Source organism: Oncorhynchus nerka, linkage group LG23 (assembly GCF_034236695.1).
Source record: "Oncorhynchus nerka isolate Pitt River linkage group LG23, Oner_Uvic_2.0, whole genome shotgun sequence".
NCBI classification, from domain to species: Eukaryota; Metazoa; Chordata; class Actinopteri; order Salmoniformes; family Salmonidae; genus Oncorhynchus; species Oncorhynchus nerka.
Genome location: NC_088418.1, coordinates 14,960,473 through 14,981,922, shown reverse-complemented (window position 1 = coordinate 14,981,922; position 21,450 = coordinate 14,960,473). Strand labels below are relative to the sequence as shown.

The 21,450-nt window shown below is 41.9% G+C and overlaps 2 protein-coding genes across 2 annotated transcripts in view; one reads left to right on the top strand and one right to left on the bottom strand.

Annotated features, from left to right (window-relative positions):
* The window catches only part of LOC115106329 (guanine nucleotide-binding protein subunit alpha-13-like), a 30,407-nt gene extending 26,447 nt beyond the window's left edge, over positions 1-3,960 (bottom strand). Inside the window, exon 1 of the mRNA XM_029628935.2 lies at positions 3,620-3,960. Within this exon, the coding sequence (XP_029484795.1) occupies positions 3,620-3,902 (283 nt within the window). The 5' untranslated portion in view covers positions 3,903-3,960. The remainder of the gene's footprint in view (positions 1-3,619) is intronic.
* Positions 3,961-4,905: 945 nt separating this feature from the next.
* On the top strand, positions 4,906-18,573 carry LOC115106328 (regulator of G-protein signaling 9). Its single transcript, XM_029628933.2, has 17 exons — positions 4,906-5,190; positions 6,753-6,849; positions 7,729-7,779; positions 7,917-8,023; positions 8,112-8,163; positions 9,134-9,192; positions 9,271-9,347; positions 9,464-9,545; positions 11,457-11,519; positions 12,671-12,700; positions 12,811-12,872; positions 13,059-13,172; positions 13,302-13,417; positions 13,689-13,776; positions 13,853-13,991; positions 14,148-14,230; positions 14,363-18,573. The coding sequence occupies exons 1-17, from the start codon at positions 5,125-5,127 to the stop codon at positions 14,538-14,540; spliced, it is 1,464 nt and encodes a 487-aa protein (XP_029484793.1). The 5' UTR covers positions 4,906-5,124; the 3' UTR covers positions 14,541-18,573.
* Positions 18,574-21,450: the final 2,877 nt, after the last annotated feature.

Here is a 21,450-nt window from a genome sequence, read left to right as displayed (position 1 = left end):
CTCCTTGAATTGACCTCTTCCTAAATATTTGGTTACATGATTAATTTTGTTTAAAAAAAAAAAAAACGTATTGTTTGGATCCTCATTGGACGAGCAGCATTCCAAGCCGTTCTGTATTGGCCGTCAGAAACACACTTATTATGCCCGCTAACAGTTCTATCAGAATATCATGTTAATGTTGCTGACCCAATCATCTGTTGTATTGATCTTAACTCGCCCACTATTATTTCACCTCTTTTCCAGCCTAGCATTTGGTTTGGTACAGCGGCGGTTTGTTCGCCATCTGCCTACATTTACTCTCTGCTACCATTTCTGTCAAGCCATCTACACATACAGTTTGATGTATACGTTCCATAAATCCAAAGTATGCCCCTGTCATGATGTTGGCCTGGGGGGGGGTAGGTTTATGACAGTCATTAATACCTCTTCCCCACTGTTTCCTCTCTCTACCCTACTGATGTGACATTTGAAACCCCCTTGGTTAACATAGAGATTCTGGGAACATCAGAAGGCCGGGGGAAATTAACTATATTCTGGTAATCCGACCAATTTAACATATGCGGTGGAACTTAATGAATATGATGTCAGTTTGGTTGTCATCTGGGACATTCTCATCAATGACAGGATGACAAACTCTACAGTGGAAAGTCTGCACATTGTAGTTATCGGAGTCACATGGAATTGTTGTTCAATTTAAAATGTTTGAATATAAAATTATTGGTGAAGAGATGAAATGTAATTTTAGCTTCCAAATGAATGATTTAGGTTTTCATAGGGTTAGGGCTCTGCTCAATCAGTAGCCTGCCCCTGTGAAGAGACATGGGTTATTAAACTTTTCAGACACACCCTTCTCGCTCCACTATATAAAGCCTTGACGAAAATGTAACCTCCTGTTCCAAGTACGTGAGGTCTGCAGCTTCTGCGTTAAAAGGACTAACATGTCAACTACAGAACTAAGCCAACCTCAGCGTGAGCTTTGGTTGCGAATGGTATGAACTTTGAACTCTCATTCACTACAGAAGTGATACCTCCTAGCCGTTGAGTTAGCAACAGCAGCTGCAAACGCGGGCTAGGAAAGAACAGACAGAGTATCCCGTCTACCACACAACGACGTTACAACAACGTATCCAATTGACCACCAGAGGACAAATCTACCACCAAAGGACAAAGGACTCGGTTTGGCAACACGGCCTTCCATCTACCACCAACCTACCGAAGCGCAGCTCAGAGTAAATATTTATTGCATTTTCCTTTTCCAAATGAAAGGTAATTTAGAATGCATAAGATACTGTATTTACCATAGCACAGCTTCTCCCTTTGTCCCTCAGTCTTCCCGCTCTTTCACTCAAACCCAGACTCTTTTCTTTTGTGTAACAAGTTGTCATATCTGTTCCGCCCGCTAGGGACAGTTTCCTTTATGACGTGCAGATAAGCAAGAATGTACAACTTTCAGATGAGACTGAATTAAGGTGACGATTAATATTGATTGCTATTGATGTAAAATATTACTAGGTCTTTAAGAGTTTATTCGGAAGATAACAGCTCTATAAATATTATTTTGTGGTGCCCCGACTCTCTAGTCAATTACATTTGCATGACTAGTTCCATCAGGTAATATTAATTACGGAGAAAAGATTCCGCGATAGCATAATTCAATGCAAAAATCAACAAAACAGTGCATATTATTACGCGAGACCTCGCAATTTTGACGAATCCCCATACTTTCAGCGCATTAATCAAAAGCGGGTTAGTAATTTTGACCAACTACTGCACCGTTACTCTGGAAAATGGCCCAATCCAACCACGTCAACAAAGTTTTTCCCCCTGGCCTGTCAACGTATTCACTTGCAAAGATGGCTGACAGGCAGCACAAATGAACAGAAGTCAATCTCATTTGCCAACAAAAATAACAGCTAAAGACCGTGCAAAACAATTTCCAAATGTTTTACATGAAAGTGGGGAGAAATTGTTTTGCACTCCGTGCAACATTATGCTGGAACACAAGAGAAAGTCGACTATCAACAGTCACTTGGAATCAGCAAAGCACATGAGAATGTCAGAAGAGTTTGCACAGCAGCGGCAGATCACCATGCCTGAAGTGGTAGCAGGGAAAACTGTGACAAGCGCTGAAAGAATCAAGGTGAGTGGCGTATTACTCAAACTTTTACTCCGCTGACCTTGGCTTTAGTAGGGTGGTCGGCACTCTGCTTTCCCCAGTCTGTCCATGGAGAGCGCTGCTCAAAGCACAGAGAAATTTGTCAGCTTTTCCGTTTTAAAATCTCTGTAAAACGTACTGTACCACAACCAACGACTCCGCAGTGGAGCAATTGATATGGAGGAGGATAGAGAGGATGAAATGGAGGATTACATTGAGATATAGGCCTAGATGAGCTAGGCCCTCGGTCACCCCCCACCTCTTATGTTCAGAAAAAGAGCTGCGTTTATTCAAAAAAAGAAACACCCGAAAAGAGAAATTTGTCTCCAATTGTTTTCATGGAAGATGAACTTGAGATAATGTCTTAATTGCAGATTGGACCCCAGGCGTTTATTTTGTCCTAGTTTAATCTTTTATACTATTTACAGATTAAGGGGGCATGCATTTTTTTAAATGTCTATATGTTGGAAATCTGAGATAGTTTCCACACATTTTTTGTTCAGAAAAATTGCTGTTCAGGAAAATAAACAAAATTGAGCACTTCAAAAGTTTCTAATTGTTTTTGTGTTATGTATTCTGCTTAAAATCCTCTTAAAACTGAGCACAAATGACTTTATATTAAATTAACGTGAAAAAAAACATTGCAAAATGTATGGCAGAATTTCAGAAATGCTGCTGCAAAAATCAACCATTTTTGGCCACATAAATACATGTTTTTTTAAAACACGAAATCCTGGAGGGACTTAAAAATAGTGTCAAAGCCACATGGCTCTTCTGGCAGGCTGTATTTCCCTATGTGGGAGCATTCCGAAACGTAGGTTGGGAATTTGACAGCTTTTCGGCATATTTTGTTATTTCTGTAGAATTAAATATGGATGACTAAGTAGGCTTTTTATTTATGTTTTACAATGGGGGTCAATGTGGAATACAGTCTGTTTTCCCCAATTTGTGGGCGTGGTCGAGGGGAATTTCTTCTTATGACGTGAATACCGACACATAGTGGAGTACAGTGGTAAAACAATGATGTCATCTGAATTCAGACATCTTTATGCAGCTTCGCCACTGAAGAGTTGACAGCAGGAAGTAGCTTAACACTTTTTAAAAGAGGCACCCTTAATGACCTTTTTGCATCACTGTGTGCATCGGATTTAACTAGTCATAACATTAAAATGGCCCTTTTACATTAAAAACTGAGACACTCTCATACTAGCCGACAACGTTAGTCATAAACAACACTGGCGTTCATCCACTAAACTGAATGTTTAATTGTAGTTCTGAAGCTAACGTTAAATCCCTAGCTAACTAATTTACCTGCTAATTTCATCGAGCAGCTCTACGCATACACAGAATGTAAACTTCGCCCAAAAGGTTTTTTTTAACACTCAACTTTCACTAGGACTCGAAAGAAGAGTTCAGAATGTTAAATCGTAGCTTTTTAGTCCCGTAGACGTTCTCCCTAATTACCTTTGATAACATTGCTGTAAATTGTTGCCCGGAACTCTTCACGATCTTGCTGGTCGAAGTCCTGCCCGTGGATGATCCTCATCTGTTTGAGGAAAGTGGATTTGCCGCTCTCGCCCGCGCCCAGTAAAAGTATCTTTACTAGTCGTTCCGCGTAGGTTTTGTCTCGGGAAAGACTTTTGTCAATCTCCTTAGATTTCCTCAGCTGTTCAACCTCGGTGCTGGAAAGCAGGCAAACTGGGAAGCACTGGTTTAGCACGGTTCGGGTCGGCAGGAAGTCCGCCATGTTTCAACCAGCTTCATCGATACACGGGAGAGAGTTTGCTCGTTCATGTGAGGCGCGCGGAAACGCGACTACACTGTAGAAATATAATTATTCCAGTTCTGTGTACTACATGTGACACACCTCTTTCGCTAGGCACATTATTTGTGTGACTATCAGTGTATGAGTGTTTTTATCTTGTCATGTTTTTTTGTGGACCCCAGGAAGAGTAGCTGCTGCTTCTGAAAAAGCTAATGGAGATACAAATAAACACACATAGAGGGCCAAGCCCATCTATTGTAAAGTGGCTGTTCCACTGGATGTCATAAGGTGAAAGCACCAATTTGTAAGTCGCTCTGGATAAGAGCGTCTGCTAAATGACTTAAATGTAAATGTAAATGTATACAGTAAACACATGTTGTATATAATGCCTTTCTTGCTATGCTAAATGAATACCTTATATCATCACTCAACCATGTGATTTTGTATTTTCAATAAAACATGCAGTTTTGCCCTGATAAAACGTTTTTAAATCCTCAATTAAACCAAATGTTTTACCAAAGTTGACCAAATGAAAGAAAATAGCTGTGCCTAAAATTATAGCATTGAAATACCTTATTATTCACATCACATTAAATGCTTAATTTAACATTTAACAGAACAATTCAACACTGCCAAATTACAATCATATTTTAATCATGAAGCATGTAGACTAAGATTTATAACTCAATGTCATCACCTGGCGGTCACTGTTACGTAAACGCAGAGCGTGACCGGTAACTGTTATAACGCAGTATTTGGGTCATCACTAGCTTTTATAGCCACAAAGTCCTAAACCTCGCACATTTCTACAATTTATCTTCTTAAAATTGCATTTTAAACATAACCTTGACCACACTGTTAACAAATTACAACAAATTCTGCCATTGTGGCCAATTTTGACTTTGTGGCTGTGGAATCTGACTTCGTGGCTGTGGAATCTGACTTGGTAGCTATAGAAGCTAGTGGAAACCCAGGCAGTGACAGGCAGGTAAAATCACTGGCGGTAATATAGAACAGTGCCCTGATTGGCTGATACGCAATCCCTCTCCATCCCTATGGATGCTTGCTGCTGGTCATTGTATTGATAAACTGCTTGCTTATTCACTCGCATCCAGCGTCTTCGCTTTGGCTGGAGAAATATTAGGCTAAATTAATTCAGTATTGGCGTTATCATAGTGAATAAGAGAGGAGGAAAGCAAACAACATGACCATCAGAAATGTACGGGATCATGGACAGAGGTTCCGACCGAGGATGGCATGTCTCAAAAAGGTAGGTTAGCTTTATCAGAAATTATGATACGGTTATGCTACACACCGCAGACATCTAGGCTATCTTGCTATATTTAGTTCTTAAAATAAAATCGTCTGTTCGTACTTCATACACTGGGAAAAGACTGGTTGAATCAACGTTGTTTCCACTTAATTTCAACCCCCAACATGTCATAACGTTCATCAACGTTGAAAACTAATTGGATTCGCAAAAAAGTCTCACACGTAGTGGAATTGCGCATTATTTTCATCCAACTTTTAACCTAAATCCAATGGCATGGGGACGTTTTTTGTTGATTTCACGTTCAATTTACGTCAGTCGACAATTTCACTAAATGTAATTTTTTTTAAATAGACGTTGGTGGGCAGTTCTGTTTTTCTGGGATTATTCGATCAATGTCTGTCAACCCAATGCACCTATATGATAATAATACATCTACATGTGTTTTCCTAACATGCCATTTTCTCTTACAATGGCCAATTTGAAAACTCAGTTATCAGAAAACATAATTCACAGGAAAGTCTGGGAATTATGACAGTCATGTTTAGTTGTTTCGCAGGTGCTAAGAAGACTGCAAGATCTCGAAAGCTACGCAGTCAAACGAGAGCACCTATTCTCAATGTGTTAAAACAAATTACTTTGGTGAACAGCCTTTCACGTACTGGTATCTTTATTTTGACTTTGATTGACACGCTGTTCTCTTTAGCATTGTATTGCTTGATGCGGTCAGTGAGCGTGGTCAGCATTAGTCTGATTAGTATTAACAGCACCACCATCAACCAGCTAATCCAGACAGTAGCAGTATGGAGAGGACAGATCCTAGTGCTTTTCCAGCTGGGACTGTGCTTGTTGTACCTGCTTTTGTTACCAACAGGGTACTAAAACGGGGTTCTCTGTGTAACTCAAGACTATGATGTTTAGCCTATTTACAAGCTCTGTTTGGCCCAGAGACAGTTGGTGTCCAGGGGGTGCTGAGAGTCCGCTGTGGTTGGCTGAACCTAACTGGATGGTGTTACTGTCACATGACATCAAAGCCTCAGACAGACACTGGTCTGTCAGAAAGCCCCTTCATATCAGTCAGAGACAGGCCAGAGCAGGCTGGTTTAAAACAGACTGGGATATAGCTCTACACTGCAAGACTGACTGAGACACACTGGTAGCCGGGTTCAAAACAGGCAGGCAGGCAGACAGACAGAACCCTACTTGCTGAAACACACTGGTTTTCCAAACATTAAGAGGAACAGAGTCCTTCCTGCACATAGCGTGTATATGCTTGTTTGTGTTCCCTGTCTCCGTCCTCACAGTCCTCCCAATAACCTGTCTCATAACTACAAAGCACAGACGTCCTATTATTTAATAGTAATAGTACTACTTAAAAGTAATAGAATTATGTAATTATATGGCTCTGACCTGTCTCGTCATAGTAACCTGTTGACTGTCTGTCTTACTGTCATGGTAACCTATTATTTTGACAACCCGTTGTCTTGGTGACCTGCCTCTGTAGTGGTGTATGCCGTTAGTGATCTGTTGTCTTTACAACCTGTGTTCTTGTTGTCTTCCAGGTGGAGGCTGTGATGCTGGAGATGCAGGATCCAAAGACTGGAGTCAAGTCACAACCCCAGAAACTGGTTATCACTACTATACCGCACGCTATCACAGGTAAACACACACGCACACACACACACACACACACACACACACAAAGAAGCACACAGAAAACACACTCAGTGGATTGATAGTGGTTGCCATAGGTTAGGTAACTCCTATTTTTTTCCATGTCTTGAGCTCAATATTCTATCTCCATGACAACCTCTTACTGAGAGGGAGAGAGAGTGGAAACAGAGGGAGGGAGAGAGTGTAGGAGGGAGAGAATGAAGGCAAAAGAGATGATGGAGGGAGAGAGAGAAGCATGGAGAGAGAGAGATGATGGAGGGAGAGACAATGAGAGAGTGAAAGAGAGAGAGATGATGAAGTTGAGAGAATAGTGTGAAGGAGGGCGAGAGAAGAAAGAAGAGAGAGAGAGAGAGATTGATGAAGAACCTATACTCTTGAGTTTTAATGACGCCACTTCAGCCTGGTCCATTTCTGGTATTCTATTATTGGTAAATAATAGAACAGAACAGACTGGAATAGAATAGAACACCCAAAATTCTTTAGGGAAATTTGGTTTGCAAAATAGAAGCTCCCCCCTCCCGTCTCATCCTCCCCTCTCAGTATATTGACTGTCTCAGCAGTAGTTTCTCTCAGAGGGAGGCCTCTGGCATTTACAGACTCCACATGTAATGTCCTGTGGGCAGAGTCTCTCTTTCTACTCTCCCTTTTTTCTCTCTCTCTCTCTCTCTCTATTTCTGTGTCTATCTCTCTGTCGCTCTAATATCCTCCTCTCCCTTTCTCTCTCTCTCGCTCTCGCTCTCTCTCCTCTACTTTCCACACCCTCTTTATATTACAGAGTACCATCAATGAAAGTGTCCATCTGATGTCATACATGTGATGTCATATCTCTATAGTAGTTGTGATGTTTGTCGCAACCTTTTCCAGGTGAGGATGTCGTGACATGGCTAGCCAACCGTTACACTATAGAGGCAGAAGGTAAGAGAGCTTTCTTCTCAGACATGCACGGAACGTTCTTGAATTACGGTTCTCTCTCATATTCTCCCTCTCCACCCCTCTCTCTCTCTGTCTCTCGCTCCTTCTCCCCCCCTCTCTCTCTCTCTCTGTCTGTGTAGAAGCGTGGGCTCTGGGCACCATGTTGGTGGCGTTTGGGTATATCTATCCCCTCCAGGATCATAAACGACTAGTCATCAAACCAGACACAGCCCTCTACCGCTTTCAGGTAGCCACGACAACACCTTATATAAACCTTAACCAACCCCATACGCCTAACTCTATGCCAAACCTCTGTGCTTTTTGTCTTCTCTTAGACACCATACTTTTGGCCGGCCCAGCAGTGGCCTGTAGAGGACACAGACTATGGTGAGATACACACAACGAGACAAACATAGTTAAAGGTGCACTTTGCAGAAACCTCGCCGCAATTTCCTGGTTGACAAAATTCTAATACTTTGCCTAATTTCAGTTTATGTGACAAAACCAGTAAGTATAGTGTAGAGAATCATTTTGTACCATCTAAACCGCGGTGAAATATATTTCCCATAACAAAAAATATTGTATTTTCAGCTGTTTGAAGCTGGTGTACAAAACTCAAAATAAAATATGCAAAAAACTAAATTTGAAGCATAGAAGTAGCACACATAGAACATAGAACCGCTTCTTATACTTTTTTTTCCTATGTGAATTTGGTCAGATCCGCCAAAAAGTTACATATTGCAGCTTTAAAGCTTTCTTTATTGTTAGGTCACTTACATTGTGGACATATTCGTGTGTTGCACCTTCATCACCCGGTCGCGTCATTGCCATTTTTAATCAATGTTCTACAGATGGAGCAGCCATATTGATGCTCAAAAGTAGAACGGAAGCTAATGACTCTAAACCAGGGCTAATGACTGTTTAGTCCAAATGACACTATAGGGGCTTGGGAATACGATGACGTTGGTAAAGTAGGCACATATTTAGTAGGAAACAATCATCATGTTGTCGAATTTACTTTAGCAAAGTTAATAAAAAATGTCTAGCATTGCTAACGTTAGCTAGCTAAAATCTGGAAGTCTCTCCTCAATCTTAGCTAGCTAGCTAACGTTATACTGCAACTAAAGTCAATCTGGCGACATCAAAATTATTCGCCTTCTTTAGAAATGCCATAGTGTTTTCAAGCCAAAGTACTGCACTTTGGAATAAATCTTTATCAGCGCTCAATGACAATGCATCGAGTAGAATGCTCAGTCCTAAAAGGAACCTTCAAAACAACATTGTGGCGCAACGTGCAACACATGAATAAGTTTAAGTTATAAAAAAAGCAACTAATAAAATCATGTTTATTTTTCAGCAATCTACCTGGCCAAGAGAAACATCCGCAAGAAAGGAGTTCTAGAGATGCATGAACAGGTGAGAGACATACACACACACACACACACAGGCCCACATCTGTCTAAGTGGTAACACACATCTGTGTTTTCTCTTCAGGAGCAGTATAACAGCCTTCACAAGTGGATGAACCATAAATGGGACTTCATTGTGATGCAGGCTAAAGAACAGTACAGGTTAGTCTGGCAGAAACAGACTACACTAACATCCATTCATCCACAGACTGTTTACATGGGAACATAGATTGTTTATCAGGCCTCTAACGCACAGCTGTGTGTGTGTGTGTGTGTAGGGCGGGGAAGGAGAGGAAGAAGCCTGATCGTGCGGTATTTGACTGCCAGGAGAGAGCCTACTGGGTTGTACACAGACCTCCGGTGAGACACACACACACACTCCAAGGCATTCCTTGTCGATCACCAAACATTTCTGTAAAAAACCCAACGATAAAGCCTTGCATTTATTTTGATTGGCAATAGGTGTGCTTGATTCAGCAGCCCACTTGATTCAGCAGCGCTAGTACTGTTGGCGATAGGTGCATTTGATTCTGCAGCCCTAACGCATGTGTCTGAAGGTAGAACTCTGCCTACCTGCAGGCCCCGAGAATAAATCAAGTGCACTTATAGACCTATCGCTGACCAGTGAGATAGCTCAGATCACCGTGTCTGCACAGTTTCCTCGCCTCATAGACTGTAAAAATAAACTTTGAATGCACAGCAAAGTTGATCATGTGAGACTGAATGAATAAGAACTTAAACAGGAACTTATTCATAAAAACAGCAGCTTTTTGCCGTATTCATTCAGTCTCTCTCTAATCATGCTTTTAAAAGTTTTGAAATTTCACAGTAAGTTATTATTGAGCACTGTCAACACTTTGTTAAACACTTTTAAGCCATAAAATGTGCGTTCTCCCTACTTCCACTCACGCTACAACCAGCACTGTGATGAATGAGTGTAGCAAAGTGTTCCGATAAGCTTGCATTGTCATTATTAGCGGCTTGTGTCTTTTCTTTTTATATTGAGGGAAGATTGACCTTTCTCTGGTCATAGGAGTAACAACATGAATTGGTGCAGAAATAATGCAGTGCGACTTAAGTTTCACTATCAGCTGGAAGACTGTGTCCCCCGTTCTCAGCAGAGGGAGGGAGAGAGGTGGGACGGGGAGTCGGGTGAGAGGCAGCCTCACCACTGCTCCCTCCCCTCAGACTGACCATCAGATGCAGCTAATTATTATGTTCAGTCAGCTTTGCCTCACAAGTAATGCAACAAATGATCTATTGGTTGAATGCATTCAGTTGTGCAAATTACTAGGTATCCCCTTTCTCCTTTCATATACCTAAAAGTTTGAAATATAATTTCAAAATGGTCTGAGAAGAACAATGGAAGGGCAATTCAAGCGTAGCCAATATGCAGTATTAATGTATTGGGCCTATAGCTTACTGTACAAACCTCATCGCTACAGAACTGTTTTTAATTGGTTAATGATGCATAGGCTTACGTTTTTTAAGTCATGTTAAAAAAAAATGTGTCACTGTACCTATATCATACTCTGATGCCAATGAGAGACCCAGTAAACTGTTGTATGGGAATCTTTTCCTGCAGTCAAATGACCTAGTGTCTTCATGGGTGGAATGTTAATAGTTTTCATAATTTCATAATTAATTAACATTATTTCAAAAGAAACAAATCCAGTGTTTCTATGTTTCTAACGGTTTTGTTATGTTTCAGTCTTCTGTTATGTGTATATATAGTGTAGTATTGGGATGCAAACTCAAAATGTAATACATTTCAACTCTATCTGACATGGCACAGGTGTCTTCTTTCTTTAAACCCATAACCATGTGTGTGAGGTGTATACTTTTGTCTCAAAGTAGATTTGTTTAAGACTACCAAGAAACACTCTGTGTGGCCCTGATTTAGCCCACTGCAGTAAATGGTTAATCCTGTCTTCAAACTGAATTTATCAGACAGTAAATATGATCAGATCTATTATCAGACACTATTCTGCTGACAGGTGAATATATCTTTGGGTGAGATGATGTGTGTCTCTGCAGGTAGGAGTTTTGGCCTTTACCTCTGTCTAGACAGACAGGCTGCTAATGAGGAATCATGGGTAGAGAATGATGCATGCTGGATTTTCTCATTAGGGGCAGAGGGGTAGGGGGCCTAGCTAATTTCTCAGTCTTATACCAATCATCAGAACAACACACCATGCTCTCAAATCATATTATCATACCGTGCACATGACACTTTCTTTGTTGTCTGTCTGTCTGTCTGTCTGTCTGTAGCCAGGGACCGTCAGTGCAATGGACTACGGACTAGAACGCATGGTAGACCCCAACGCAGAGGAGGTAACAGGTCAGTCGTGTGTGTGTGTGTGTGTAGATTAGCCTGCTTATGCTGAGGGTGTATTGTAACTACAGGTTTGTCATTGTGACCTAGCACGGCTCTATTCAAGCTGCTTATATTTGATAAGAGGATTTCAACTGTGGTAATCTGACATTAGATACAGGTACACACCTTTCTACTTGCCCCCCACATTACATCTGGACTCTCTGTCAAGCAATCACACCTGTAGACTCTGTTAGCCAAATCTAATCTCATACTTCAACTGAAGATATTGCATATTGCACCCTTCATTTGATTTCTATTTGATTGAATTGACAGGATATCCCCCTTCTCTTTTCTCTCTGCAGGTTCTCTTCTCTTTTACGGTTTCAACTTTGAAGAGTACTTCCGTCTGCACACACATACTCACACGCACACACACACACAAACCATTAAGTGTAGTGATACAGTAAATACCACATTATTACTTTATGTCTAACGGAACAAAGTTGACCGTAGCTGGCCATTCTGCTACAGTACAGGTGCATCAAAGCTGGGACCGAAAAACAGCTTCTATCTCAAGGCCATCAGACTGTTAAACAGCCACCACTAACATTGAGTGGCTGCTGCCAACACACTGACTCAACTCCAGCCACTTTAATAATGGGAATTAATGGGAATTGATGTCAAATATATCACTAGTCACTTTAAACAATGCTACTTAATATAATGTTTACATACCCTACATTATTCATCTCATATGTATACGTATATACTGTACTCTATATCATCTACTGCATCTTTATGTAATACATGTATCACTAGCCACTTTAAACTATGCCACTTTGTTTACATACTCATCTCATATGTATATACTGCACTCAATACCATCTACTGTATCTTGCCTATGCCGCTCTGTACCATCACTCATTCATATATCTTTATGTACATATTCTTTATCCCTTTACACTTGTGTGTATAAGGTAGTAGATTTGGAATTGTTAGTTAGATTACTCGTTGGTTATTACTGCATTGTCGGAACTAGAAGCACAAGCATTTCGCTACACTCGCATTAACATCTGCTAACCATGTGTATGTGACAAATACATTTGATTTGATTTTGATTTGATTTTGATTTGCTTTGATATAACCAAATCATTGTTTTATTTTCCAGAAAGAAACTTCAGACTTCTTCAGAAGAATTGTTAGTAACCACATTTTATATCCTAACATAATTAGCCCATTTACATATGACCAGTTCCTCCTTCCTTTTGTCTGTGTTGATGACCACTTCCTTTTTCCTATTTCCTGTAGATGATTTTTACCCAGCAGTCCATCATGAGGCCGAGGGTCAAGTCGTCTGTCTCTATCGGAGCGTACGTCTAGTTTACATTTCATCACGTTTGACACACCCACGGTTAAAAGCTGAACTCACATACTAGGCACTGTGTCGTAACAAATGATGAAAACATTTGTATGACAAGGTGCTAAAAAGCATCATTCTCCATTCTCTCCAACATGGTTGTAGTTGTTTGTGTGTGCGTGTTCTCTCTCTTCTCCAGTCTGGTGAAATACTCTATCACCTGTAATAAGCACGACCCTTTCCTAGCCCCCTGTCTCCCTAGCAACCCCTGGGTCACCGATGATGTCACCTACTGGTTGCTCAACATGGCCAAGTGAGTCTGATCCCCGACTGTTCAACTTACTATTTCTGTCCTACCTGTTGTTATAGAATGTATCAGTTTAACTTATTAATACGTGGACATTCATGTGTATGTGTGTGTGTGTGTGTGTATGTCTGTCAGTGTGGATGTTCCTACTAAGATGCGTGTGGAGAGGTGGACGTTCAGTTTCGGGGAGCTGCTCTCTGACCCTCGAGGCAGAGATGACTTCAGACTCTTCCTCAAGAAGGAGTTCAGCGGTATGTCGATACAACGTTATGACCACATTGGGAAAACATTACAACAATGGTATTATATGTTGGTCCAGGTCTCTCTTTTAAAAAATAGATTTTCATCTCAACGAGACTAACCCGATTAAAAAAATATTATATAAACACCTAATATTGAATTCTAGGCAGTCACGTACCAGTCCCTTTGACACCCAGCCATCTGGCTCTTCTGAAGGTGCATCTACTTGTTCTATTAGGGGTTGTTCTATCAAGTTTGATTGGTTGACTGATTGATTGACAGGTGAGAACCTGGCATTCTGGGAGGCATGTGAGGATCTGAAGTGGGGAACGGCTGCTACCATGAACGAGAAGGCCCAGCAGGTCTACAAGTAAGACATACATACAGTCTCACTCACTCACTCACACACTCACTCACACACTCTCACTCACCATGTCTCTGGTCAGGACTTTCTTGACGCGTGGCGCCCCCCGGTGGATCAACATTGACGGGAAGACCATGGAGGTGACAGTTAAAGGGTTGAAACACCCTCACAGATACGTATTGGATGCAGCTCAGACACACATCTTCATGCTGATGAAGAAGGTCAGTTTCACCGCATTAATACTACTGGCCCTCTGCCTGCTGTAACTGGAGAAATCAAACACAAAATGGCCGCCATGATGTAACATTCCTGACTAACTTATTTTGGAGTAAAACTGTCAATACACATACAGGAGGTATCTAAGTGTGTTTTTGTAGGACTCTTATGGGCGGTACCTGAAGTCTCCAGTGTTTAAGGACACTCAGAAGAGGGCCATCGGTCCTGATCAACACAGGTTCAGGTCAGTGCCGTGTGTCAGTACAGTTGACATATTGTCTGGACTGTCGTGCCCATCTCCCTCAATGCAGAGATGGAAAGACTTTGTAATTGTAAGGACAGTAATAACTCTTTCTCCGCCACCTCCCTTCTCCAGTGTGTCCCAGTTGGAGGCCAATGCGAGGAAGCGTCGTCCCAGCATCAGTCCCATCATCGTCCGCCAGCAGGAGAAGGAGGAGAGAGCCAGGATGGCCACCAGTGGCCCTGTGGACATCACACAGGTCATGAGTAAACTCAGCAACAAGGGCAAGGAGGTGCCCCCACCCAAAAAATAGACCACAGACATACTAACATGCATTGACATAAATACACACACTTCTAGAAGCACAACTACACACACATAGGCTACACACCCAATGAAAATTAATCAATGTTGTTGCTATCTTTAAAAATAGTTTGGAGGACAGCAGCGCTGACGATTTGTGAAGATTTGAAATTAAAATGTGCAATTTTGAATTTCTATGAACTGTATACTAGAAGAACCGTAGTCTGACTGTCCACAGACCGTTACATGTAAAGTTAGTAAGTGTTTTCTGTTCACATTATTGTAGAAAATTATAGTAAATGTCACAGATGATAGTGTTTTAGTCTTGATGGTATGTTCACCTGCGTCTCACCGGTACCTGCGTCTCTCACCTCTCTTTCAATGTCATTCAGCTTCATGTTCCACCTATAGGGACATATCTGCGTTGTTCCACCAATAGGGACATATCTGCGTTGTTCCACCAATAGGGACATATCTGCGTTGTTCCACCAATAGAGTGCCACTTATGTCCCTCAGACATTGTGTGTACATAAACCCCGGTAAACAATGCCAATAGCAGTGCTTTCTCATTCAAATAAATTGTGTTTTAACTGAAAATTCCCATTTTGGCATGTCGCAAGTCATGTTTGTCCAACTTCTAGGAAGATTTTAACCCCAAGATCTTCCCAAAGTTTTCACCATCAGTCCGAGTTCTTTTGTTGCTTAGGGAAAGATCTTATTTAATGTGATTAATTTAATTTACATTTAAAGGGTTTATTTCCAAAATGCTATACCCACCAATTTTTCCAAATTTGCGTTTTTGTTTAATCAGAAATGGTTGCTTATGGGAGCCCTCCTGTGTGTACAATATTACTGTTCTAAGTTGTTTAATTAGTATATATATTTTTTTAAAGAAGTTTTGCCATACGGTATAAATCCATTATTTAGCTGGAATGAAATGTTCGTATTCTGTATTTGACTGTGATAGGTGGTTGTCTCACCTAGATATCTTAAGATAAATTGAGTAACTGTCAATTGCTCTAAATAAGAGCATCTGCTATATATTATTACTGTGTAAAACCTAGCAGTACTACTGATTTCTCTGAGAGTGAGGCAGATATATATTATTACTGTGTAAAACCTAGCAGTACTACTGATTTCTCTGAGAGTGAGGCAGATATATATTATTACTGTGTAAAACCTAGCAGTACTACTGATTTCTCTGAGAGTGAGGCAGATATATATTATTACTGTGTTAAACCTAGCAGTACTACTGATTTCTCTGAGAGTGAGGCAGATATATATTATTACTGTGTTAAACCTAGCAGTACTACTGATTTCTCTGAGAGTGAGGCAGATATATATTATTACTGTGTTAAACCTAGCAGTACTACTGATTTCTCTGAGAGTGAGGCAGATATATATTATTACTGTGTAAAACCTAGCAGTACTACTGATTTCTCTGAGAGTGAGGCAGATATATATTATTACTGTGTTAAACCTAGCAGTACTACTGATTTCTCTGAGAGTGAGGCAGATATATATTATTACTGTGTAAAACCTAGCAGTACTACTGATTTCTCTGAGAGTGAGGCAGATATATATTATTACTGTGTTAAACCTAGCAGTACTACTGATTTCTCTGAGAGTGAGGCGGATATATATTATTACTGTGTAAAACCTAGCAGTACTACTGATTTCTCTGAGAGTGAGGCGGATATATATTATTACTGTGTTAAACCTAGCAGTACTACTGAATTCTCTGAGAGTGAGGCGGATATATAGCGTTTAGCAAAAAACATGATTATTTGTCTCTGAAATGAAACCATCAAGTGACAGATGATTTAAAAAAAAGACATGTCTGTCATTGAACAACCCCATGCCATGATTAGATGGTGTGTTTTTCCACTAATCTCATTCATAAGTTCTTCAAACAATAAAGGTACAATAAAATAAAATATATAGCATTTTGGAAATAAACTCTTAATTTGTCCCTCAGGGTTAACCCTGTAACGTGAACTCAACTCTTGTGTTAATATGTTAACACTATTCCCTTTTTGAAGAAACATTGAACATTTAATAGCAGTTGAGATGGCTCTACTTCTTCTGGCCATTTTCTGGTGTTTTGTGGTGGAAAACTGAGAACATCAACCCTGTTACCCATAGATACACTACATGACAAAAAGTATGTGGACACCTCGTTGAACATCTCATTCCAAAGTCATGGCCATTAATATGGAGTTGGTTCCCCCGTTGCTGCTATAACAGCCTCCACTCTTCTGGGAAGGCTTTCCACTAGATGTTGGAACATTGCTGTGGGTTGAAGTCAGGGCTCGGTGCAGGCCAGTCAAGTTCTTCCACGCCGATCTCGACAAACCATTTCTGTATGGACCTCGGCTCTGTGCACGGGGGCATTGTCATGTTGAAAGAGGAAAGGGCCCCAAACTGTTGCCACAAAGTTGGAACCACAGAATTCTCTAGAATGTCATTATATGCTGTGGTGTTATGATGACAGGGGACGCAGCTCTGTTGCATCCTGCAGTGTGTGTGACGTTTGGTGTGGTTTGCGTTTGGGTGGCGTTCTTTGATGTTTTTAATTAGACCCAAGCCACCCCCTGTACCTGGACTTTGAACTACTCCCCTCTGGGCGCAGGTATAGGGCACCCCTCAGCAGGAAAAACAGAACTAGACAATCATTTGTGCCAGGTGTGATATCCCTCCTAAATAGCTTGGGCTAATGTTCCTATCGACTCAGTAAGGCCAGCAGGCTAGTCTTTATATATATAGTCTTAAATATGTTTTATTGGTATGTAACTGTTATGAAAGTTGTATTGTCAATTTTGTTTTGTATTTAAACGCCACTTTAAACGTGTACATGACACTGCAACAAAAATGTCTCCATTGGGACAATGAAGTCAGTAATTGTTAAGATTTCCCTTCACTGGAACTAAGGGGCCTTAACCATTATTCCTCATCCACCAAACTTTACAGTTGGCACTATGCATTCGAGCAGGAAGCATTCTTCTGGCATCTGCCAAACCCAGATTAGTCCGTCGGACTGCCAGATGGTGAAGCGTGATTCATCACTCTAGAGAGCGTGTTTTCACTGCTCCAGAGTCCAATGGCGGCAACCTTTACACCACTCCAGCTGGAGTTTGGCATTGTGAATGGTGGTCTTAGGCTTGTGTGCGGCTGTTTGACCATGGAATCCCATTTCATGAAGCTCCTGAAGAACAGTTCTTGTGCTGACGTTGCTTCCAGAGGCAGTTTAGAACTCAGTAGTGAGTGTTGCAACCGAGGACAGACGATTGTTACGCGCTTCAATACACGGCGGTCCCATTCTGTGAGCTTGTGTGGCCTACCACTTCGCGGCTGAGCCCTTGTTGCTCCTAGACATTTCCCAGTTCACAATAACAGCACTTACAGTTGACCAGGGCAGCTCTAGTTGGGCAGAAATTTGATGAACTGGCTTATTGGAAAGGTGGCATCCTATGACGGTGCCACGTTGAAAGTCACTGAGCTCTTCAGTAAGGCCAATCTTTGTCTATGGAGATTGCATGGCATGCTCGATTTTATACACCTCTCGGCAACAGGTGTGGCTGAATTAGCCAAATCCACTAATTTGAAGGGGTGTCCACATACTTTTGTATATATATATTGTAGATAGGCTAGAAATGTTTAAAAAATATTCTATTTTTTGTGATTGTTCCTCCCGGTTGCACACAGCAAGCGTCCATTCCCCCTGTAACAATGGGAGTTATGGCTGATTTAAGATGAAATCGTCAACCCTGTTACAGTCAACCCTGTTACAGTCAACCCTGTCAATAGTCACTTTTATAGCCATGCTTTCTTAATTTGACCTCTTGAGATGTAACACGTTTATTGAGAAGTTGGAACGTGTGCTATTAATGATAGAATGTTCAAATTTGGTGGAATAAAATGAAGAAGAAGAAAAGCCAGTCCCCTAAAGGCAGTCTATTTGTGGAATGGCACATATGTTGTATGTCATTACTGTAACCTACATGTCTGCACCATCTATACAATAAAGCATCAATTACCAGCCATATCTGTCTGTCATGTCATCTTCACTGTGTCATCCAGTCACTGTGCCCATCACTGTCCATAATGCCATAACAGAACTCACAGATAACATTCCTGTCACAGGGCCAGACCAATCCATGCTACCCTTCATCTACAGTTTACCAGTGTTCAGCGTTTACTCATTATTTTTACCACTCCATCCCTGTGTGCGATGTATTAGTATGACCTCTCAGTGATCTTTCCCACCCCTGACCCTATATCTGACCTCTGACCTTTAACCCCTACAGCTGTGTCGCTTTACAGCACCCGTCCCCCACCTCGCGGTCTACTCCGGCCCCCCCTCCTCCTCCCCTGCCTCACCCCCTTTCCCCTTCCGTCTCCCCCACACCCCCACCTGCCCTTCACCCATCAGCGTAAACATAGACAGCACCCCCGCCTCAGAACGCAGGTGGGAGGAAGGAAGAGGAGGTGGGCTGGAGGGGGGAGAGGCGGGCCCTGAGTGCTGGGGGACAGCTGTCTCTTCTCGTTCCCGTATGGCTCTCTCATTGGGCCGTCTGTTGAGGCGGGGCTGTACTTCCTCCACGGTATTCGCCAGCCTGTCACCCAAATGTCCTGCCCCCGCCGGGACCAGCAGCCGCGTTCAGCCTATCAGCACGGAGCAGCCCAGCCAAGCCCCGCCCAGACGCATTGCCAAGTGAGTCACAGAGAGTAAGCTCACACACCTTTTATGCATCCTCATCCCTTCATTCCCTCCTCATTCCTCTTTCCTCGTTCCTTCAGTTTTTTCCAGATCAAGGTGGACATCCCTCCAGAGTGTCGCATCTACCCCATCGACTCCGAGGATGAGGAGGAGAGTGGGGGGGCGTCGAGAAGGGGAGGAGGAGGGCAGGTGAAGGAGATCATCTGTCCCTGGGAGAGTGTGACACCTCATGAGGGGGCTGGGTAACAAACACACACACATTCACGCACGAATGCACAACACACACAGAGATGGACACACACGGACACAGCTGAATCCTTACCGTAATCCTTAATTTAACCAAACTGATCGCTCTCTCGCACCTACCAGGTGACGGTCATTCAATTCATACATCAATGCTCTGGACATTCAGAAGTAGCAGAAGATAGTCAAAGCTAGCTGAACGTTGCCCACTGACATCAACCCAGCTCTTGATTATATGAGTCTACTGGGAGTTTGCACAACACTATCAACTCTCAGCAATGTACGTATTTATATATATATATTCTAGTGAGTTAAACTCTGTTTAGTTTTCTGACGTTAGGTCTACAGTGTGTCTCCACCATGCTGCTGCTCTGTAGAGTTTTGCGTGAGGCTTCTCTGCTGTTTTATGTAGCTTTGTAGTACTCTAGTCCAGGACTCGGACTTGACTCGACCAGTGGTGACTTGGGACTTGGACTCGGACTTGACTCGGACTCGACCATTGGTGACTCGGACTTGACTCGGACACAGGTCACGATTTTCATGGCTCGTGACTCGACTTGGACTCGACCAGTGGTGACTCAGACTCGGACTTGACCAGTGGTGACTCAGACTCGGACTTGACCAGTGGTGACTCAGACTCGGACTCGACCAGTGGTGACTTGGACTCGACCAGTGTTGACTCAGACTTGGACTCGACCAGTGTTGACTCAGACTTGGACTCGACCAGTGGTGACTCAGACTTGGACTCGACCAGTGGTGACTCAGACTTGGACTTGACCAGCGTTGACTCAGACTTGAACTTGACCAGCGTTGACTCAGACTTGAACTTGACCAGCGTTGACTCAGACTTGAACTTGACCAGTTGTAACTTTGTTGTCAGACAATCTCTCTCTTCTGCATAATTCAACATACATTTTAGATAACTGTATTGTCTATTTAATAGCCTTACAAATGTGCCACACTGTAATGAAAATAAACTTTAAAATGTTTGAACAGCAACGTTTAACACTATCAAGTGACTTGGACACAAGGTTTACTGACTTGCCTAAATCACTGATTCATACAGACCCCTGTTGGGTAGCCTTTGTCTTTATCTTTAGGGGATAAGTGATGTTTTTCCATAGTGTCTTTCCTAATGGACAGTGCAGTGAGTTAACTAACAGAATGTATTTGACCCTCTACCTTTAATGTGTTTACAGAGACCAGAATGTGACACGTGAACAGTATTGTATGATTTCTTGTGTAAGTGCCTCAATAAATGACTAAACATGACTGTAACAGGGTGAGGAGTAAATTCATCTATGTGTTTAACCAGGGTTGCAACTTTCACTGGGGACGGGAGAGGGGACATGTCCCCCCCCCCCACATTCTGAAATAGCATTTTTGCCCCCCCTAGTTTTATCATTGGAATGTGATACAAAACAAGGCAACGGTGTGCTTTAGGACCATGCGGACCCCTCCGAGCGGTCGGGTTGTCTATTTGGAGTGTTCATCTGCCTGTATACATTTTTAAAAATAATAATAATTATGTCCCCCACACTTCTAAAACTAAAGTTGCGCCCCTGTGTGCAACTAGACTGACTGACAATGTATGGCATTATATACTGTATCTGTCTCCTGGGCAGTGGTGAGGATGCACGACCTCCACTAGGTGGAGTTCTCTGCATGTTTCATGGTTGAAGACAAGCTAACATACTACAGCTATAAAGGCTATGGTTTTCCGTAGATATATTTTCACTAATAACACTGAACAAAAATATAAAAGCAACATGTAAATTGTTGGTCCCATGTTTCATGAGCTGAAATAAAAGATCCCTGAAATGTTCCATACACAAAAAGCTTATTTCACTCATTATCCTTCGCCAAGATAATCCATCCACCTGACAGGTGTGGCATATCAAGAATCTGATTAAACAGCATGATCATTACAATGAAAGACCACTCTAAAAATGTGCAG

What these genes read in the sequence shown, in the direction of transcription:
- LOC115106328 (XM_029628933.2), top strand. Translation starts at nt 5,125, where the DNA reads ATGACCATCAGAAATGTACGGGATCATGGACAGAGGTTCCGACCGAGG. An exon ending in TGTAGAGGACACAGACTATG is followed by an intron (nt 8,164 to 9,133) that starts GTGAGATACACA and finishes TTTATTTTTCAG; the next exon opens with CAATCTACCTGGCCAAGAGA. An exon ending in TAGACCCCAACGCAGAGGAG is followed by an intron (nt 11,520 to 12,670) that starts GTAACAGGTCAG and finishes TTTATTTTCCAG; the next exon opens with AAAGAAACTTCAGACTTCTT.